The sequence below is a fragment of the Pyxicephalus adspersus genome, chromosome 2, assembly GCF_032062135.1.
Source record: "Pyxicephalus adspersus chromosome 2, UCB_Pads_2.0, whole genome shotgun sequence".
In the NCBI taxonomy this organism is placed as follows: domain Eukaryota; kingdom Metazoa; phylum Chordata; class Amphibia; order Anura; family Pyxicephalidae; genus Pyxicephalus; species Pyxicephalus adspersus.
Window position 1 is genome coordinate 17,227,870 of NC_092859.1, and position 6,509 is coordinate 17,234,378.

Consider the following 6,509-nt stretch of genomic DNA (forward strand, 5'->3'; position numbering starts at 1 on the left):
AACCTTTGAACTTCGATAATTTTGTTTTGAGATAGACTGAATATAGACCTCAGCTTCCTACATTATTATCAAATATCTTTATGACCAATCTTCTCCCTGACTCCTCTTCCTCATCCAGGGGGGCAATTTTCTGTCCTGTATCTAAATAACTTTCCCAAACTTTTTATTGTACTTTATTCCTTTTTTGTGTTTTCTTTACAGATCATTTAGCTGAAAATCTTGTAATGTGTTGGGCATTGTGCAGGAGGGAAGGTTCTAGAAATGTTTAGAACAAGTAATATTTAGGGACACGTAAAATGTGATGAATAATATATAAAACCAAATTATTTTTACAGGAATAAGCTGTATTTTAATCTCATTTCAATTTAGCTTTGTGTGGACCAATCAGTTGTACTGTTATTTTTTTACTTTTAGATATGGATATTTCATCATCTTTTTTCCATGAGCGGTTTTACAGTAGGAAAGGTGAGTAACAGAAAAAAATGTAAAGCAAACACTGCTTAACCTCCCATTGGGTTTTGTAAGTCGGGGCCCAGCAGACCCTTAATCATTACATCCAAGTCCAAAAAAGTCCATCAACTTCAATCACTAGGGAAATAAAATCCCAGATAAAACTCTATAGACATAGTTCCTACATTAGTATGAAGGAATTTTTTTTTAATAAACTGTATTTAATAAGCACCAACATATTACGTAGCGTTGTTAATGAAATAGGGATTGCACAGGACAGAAGGATACAAACAATGACACCGGAGGAGGAGAGGAATCTGCCCAAAGAGCTTACAATCTTAGGATCAGCATCATATACAATGCAGAAGAAGGAAACAGATGAAAGGATGACATGGTAAAACACCAACATGAATTAAATTTGCCTACAAAAATACTAATATTTTATAGCAGATGGCCCATACAATATAAGAACACAACAGTGGTTAAAAAGAAAAACTTCCTGGAATGATATTAAGGCATCTGACACTCCCAGAAATATTCATTGTTCAGAAGTTTCAGAGAGTTTGCTGACATAAATATCACATTTATTGTATTGTTTCTTCTTTTTTTAATAGAAAGCTTTATGAAGGGCATGCATGGGTGGCTATCTGTTGCTCTGGTAGCTGTGCTGGTCATTATATTTGTGATCCTGGCCATTCTCACTGGAATTCTGTTTGGTCATTGTAAGTATCAATGAACAGTTTGTGTTTGCTCATGAAGGTGTTAGCAGGGTTCATAACAAAATGGAACCAACCTCTCATTAAATGACAACACTCCCGTCAATAGTACCTTGGCAATAAAAACAGAGATTCTAATTCTCCTACATGGGGTGGGAAAAGTGGGAAAAGTTTAGCTGGAGTTTTAACTTTAACCGTTTTGCCTATTTCAATAAAGAACAGAGTAGAACAAAGTGACACAACTTTGAACAAGGGCAATTTATCATGGCTGACATGTTGAAAGTGATTGAAGAAAATCTCTGAATACATCCAATTGTGTATTTCATTGGAGTTGCCTCTGTGAAACTAATTCTTCTAAACCCATAGTGCCTAACTTATGGCCCTATAGTGCTCTCAGTGTGATTCATGGATTCCATGGCCCTTATTTATCAACCGAAATCGCAAGATTGGACGCGCATATTCGCGATCCAACATCGGACCTATACAACCGCTTCCCCACGCATTTTAAGCCTTCCAGGAATAAGCTGGCGTATACTACCAACATTTCTGAACTCAAATGATCTAGCACTTTTAGGCACGCCTCCCTGCCAGTCTAACCCTAGTGAGCTTGCATTAAAAATCATTCTTACCCTAACAAATCATTCTTTCAAATGGCACACATCTTCTAGTTAGCCCTAAATAAAAATGTACAATGTGTACAATATATCTATCTATGTCTTTTCATATTTTTATACTGTATTTATATGTTATTATATATAATTATATATATGTCTTTTCATATTTGTATATTATATTATATATTATATTTTCAAAATCAGGATAATGTAACATAAAAGTTTAGCATTTACCAAAAAAAAAACAAACACTCAAGAATCAAATTGACCTGTAATGGACTGTAGGTGCACACAGAACAGGGAGCAGGTGTGCGCTAATTGATTGCTATGACATCACTATTGACTGAGCTTTATATACTCACCTCAATCACACAGGTGAAGACTAATCGCGTAAATTGGCGAATTCTTGACCACTTGCTCATTTATTCATGCTGTAATCCGGTGGACGAGCGCTTGCCATCAGATTGTGGTAATACCCCAAGCCCTTCATATGGAATATGCACCTGGCGAGCTTCCGTGCATTCGCTTTATAAATCAGCCCCCATGAATCAGTTGAAGGAGTTGAGGACTTAGTTTGTAAATGGCTTGGAATAACAGTAATCTCTCCAAGTCTCATGTAAAACATCCAGTGTTTCTGACTACTACTAAGTTTCCAGTCTATGACATTCTTCTTTCTTTATTCCTATACATTACATATACCGATCATGTGCAGCCTCTTGGTAAGCTCAGGGGCCACTGTTGAGACTCCTATACCTCGAAGGTTAAAAATGATTCTTATGAACCCTTACTAAATATTTAAACAGTAAGAAGAAAAATAGCTATTATAAATGTTAGATGTTTGTATTTTTCTTTCAATACCTAACACAATCCTGTTATTTTTCTGCTTCGTTACCAGATTCCACCATGGTCAATGAACTCACAGTGCTAAAACATAATGGTAACTACATAAACATAATAGAGTCATTTATTACCTATTTGTCATGGGACTTTTGTGATTGGGGACTTGTCATGGGACACTCGTGGGTGGCATCCCATTCTAGCTCTCTCTTAAGCTGCGTACACACTTCCAATTTTTATCGTTCAAAATGAACGACGAACGATCGATTGGGCAAAAATCGTTCGTAAAAAAAGTAACCAACGACGCCGACGAACGAGGAAAGTCGTTGGAAACGAACGACCGGACCGGCGGATCGGATTGGACGACGATCGTTGACCATCGTTCGTGTGTACGATCGTTCGTTGATCGTCCATGGTCTGAGCATGCGCAATGAACGAACGTTCGTTCACTTCCTGTCGTCCACGTCACTCCCTGTATCGCTCAAACGATCATATCTATTGTGTGTACAATATCTACGAACGATCGTGTCGTTATCTGTATGTGCAGGATCGGTGCTATACGATCGTTCGCAGATATCGTGCAGGATCGTTCGTCGTTCGTTTAACAACGATAATAATTGGAAGTGTGTACGTAGCTTTAATGAATAAACTTACGGTAGAGTAACAGGGAACAATAGATAAGGGAGCAAACACAGCCTGCTAATCATTTTATGACAAGGACAGATTTCTGGGCTAAAAGATGGGTACCATGGCTCTTCAATGATTGGTGAGCACAGCAAGATGTGGATATTTCTAAAGGAAGGGGCTTTTTTGTTACACATAGCCACTTGCTTTGCATCTTTGGTATTCCATCCCCTGGGATCACACACATAGCCACAAAATTTGGTGGTTCCAAAAGACTTACCTTTGCTAGATTCTGTGATCCCAGTTGGGCTACATGGTAAATATATATATATATATATATATATATATATATATTGAACAGAATGTGTCACTAACAGTGGATGCTGCTATAATAGGAGTCTAAATGGAAAATCATCTATATTCAGGGCCACTAGCCCAACATATTTTTAGTAATGGTAATGGTCTGAGAGCTGAAAGCCTCCATACACCACAGCCCAGATCACCTCTGCTCCCTATCTGCTCCATATACCACAGAAGGGTTATAGACCGGGCTTATCATGGCTATCTATATTGCTAAAGAATTGTCATAAGTGTGTGTGCAGTTGTTCTATCGATCAGTAAAATATGTTAGCATGTGTAGGTTGCAGGAACCCTACACACTAAAAAATATTGAATACTGAAGATTGAGCTCAGAGCATCCCCCATATATTGCGACCCTGTTTAACTTCTCACATAGCAAAGTATTACCTATAAGAAACAGTTATATTATGAATAGTGATTTAGATATCACCATTGAATTCCAACCCAAAATAGATAACACAGGAACATAAAGAAAAAAAACACATTTTGATGAGAACAAACTATTGCTTAGTAAAAAAGTTAAATCATAAAAGGATAAAGTTATAGAGTAGCCACTATAGCTTTGAGCCTTGTGCAACTTTTTTAGATCGGAAGATATTGTATGGTTCTTTAAAGGATAACCATATTCAAAAAGTCAAACAGGAACAAAAGAAAAGAAATTCAAGAGCTGAGATGAGGTTGAGAATAAAAAAAGTTTATGTAGAAAGCACAACTTCATGTCTTTTAAGGTGGTTTTGATCCAAAGAGCAATTATAAAGAGTGTCAGACAATCTATGTATTTGTATGTAGGTATGTATATATGTGAGTGTGTGTGTACTACATACCCAGTTTCCTAATTGCTGTATGTCATTCTTTTTTTTTTTTTTTTTTTTTTAGGGTAGGGGTGCTAAATGATATTTGTTTGTTATCTCTTGCCTAATGTTTTCCTTGTTTCCATGTTTATTATCCACTTGATTAAACCTATTCTTTATTTTTACAATATTTTCCAACAGTTTCAGATACAAAAAATGATACTAATGATCTATGGAAGTCAGGTGAGTAGCGAGTCATGCCCACTCCACTTACAGTTCCAGAACTTTCCTTTAGGCTGGATTCCCACCTTTGCACACATTATGATGTACAGTAAATAGATAACATTACAGTGCAATCGGTGCAATGCTTCTAAAACACGCAGGATCCCATCATATGCATGGCTCGAAATCATTGCTCTAATTCAATTGTGATGTGATCTTCATAATAATAGTCTTAATTAATAGTTTGGATTTTATACTTAAGATCCAAGTTGTGCTGGTAACATAATATATTTCTTCTGTGCACAGTACTGCTGTGTTTTCATTAAAGCCTTATCCCAGTATGGTGTGCAAAGGTAACATAACATATAGATGTGTCCCATATAGCACATTGGATATATATATGCATGTATAACAAAGGATCTTGCATATTTTCATCTATTCCACTAAATTATATTACTAGAAGGCATAGAAATGTATTTTATTGAAATTTCATTAAAATTTAGTTTCTGTATCTGTTTTTTTTTTGGCCAGTTGACAACATAATGGGTGACCTGTCCAAGATAAAGACAAAAGGTAAAGTTCATTTGTTATATAGAATTCTTAGTCAATACCAGAAATAACTGCCTGGAGGACAGGGAATTAGCTTATTATTATTATTATCCCAGCATAAATCTAAATCATTAGGATTAGCTGATTATTGTAGAAAATGTTTCTCCCGTGCTCTGTGCAGCACCTTCAGGTCCAATTCCCTACCATTACTTGAACTTCATTAAGCCCATGGATGAAACATTTTCATATTTAATCATTATGCCCAATTAGTTTACACTGCTGGAAATTATAATAAAATATTTGATTACTAATGACTAATTACTAATTACCTATTATTATTACTAATTTATAATGATAACCTTTTTTAAAGCCAAACGTTATTTTTCTTTATCTTGGATAGAGTGGTAAGATGTTAAAGCCAATGTCAGATTTTTGCTGTCCTCACTGACGAGATTCCTATTGCCCATTTGTTTTGTTGATCACTAGTTGAGATTAAAAGTGAAAATCCAAAATTGTGTATCCAAAAGAGAAGGAAAATCTTACAATATCTTCCCTTGGTAACTGTTTTAGGGGATTTCCTTCACTTTGGAGAACTTTCTTCTTACTTCCTGATTTATCTATCCAAAAAAAAAAAAGTTTGGCTTTACATATACTTTAATATAACTTTACTGCCAACCAACCCTTGTTGTAATGTAATGCAGACAGTTATTATATTCTCTCACATGAAGTATCACCAGTCTTGTAGCTGAATGTATTTTTGCCTTTTATAATCTAAATCAGTCAAGTCAGACGTGCCGTCCACAGTGATCTGCTGTGTGGCCCACCAAAGGTCTCCCATGAAGATGGTTGGAGGATAAAGCGGATTGGAAATCTCTGTTTACTGGTAGTGGGTGGGAGACAGAGCCTAGGCTGAGGTCTAAATATTAATGGTGTCCCTGCTGAAGGTGATGAATGGAAAAGGGGCTGCTAGAATAAAACAAATCGTATCACATTGAAGGTGGTGCTTGGGAAGTTGGAATGACTGTTAGAAACTGAATCTGAAGTTTGTATGACATTCATTTTGGGTCCTAATTACATGGGTTACTTATTGCAAATGACTGTTACGTCATGTTATAATAAATGGTATTCTTTAGAGACTGCAGTGATATTAAGGGAGTGACTGCTGTTGTGACCCATCCTTAGACCTAAGTTTGGAATGCCTACTTGAAATGTTATTATAATGAAATAAATACTTGTATTCAATGTGACTTAACCAGCAATGCCACACCAGGTCATCCTTTCCATACAAACACACACACCCATGTAGTTTCCATGGATTAAAAAGTGGAAACAGCAGAACTGGTGGA

General features: G+C 36.1%; 1 protein-coding gene across 1 annotated transcript in view; it reads left to right on the forward strand.

The window, feature by feature from the left end:
- Positions 1-414: 414 nt before the first annotated feature.
- LOC140323012 (perlucin-like protein) overlaps positions 415-6,509 on the forward strand; it is a gene marked incomplete at its 5' end in the record, with an annotated part of 13,629 nt that continues 7,534 nt past the window's right edge. Inside the window, 5 exon segments of the mRNA XM_072399723.1 lie at positions 415-465; positions 1,065-1,172; positions 2,676-2,717; positions 4,594-4,635; positions 5,146-5,187. Coding sequence (XP_072255824.1) covers positions 415-465; positions 1,065-1,172; positions 2,676-2,717; positions 4,594-4,635; positions 5,146-5,187 — 285 coding nt within the window.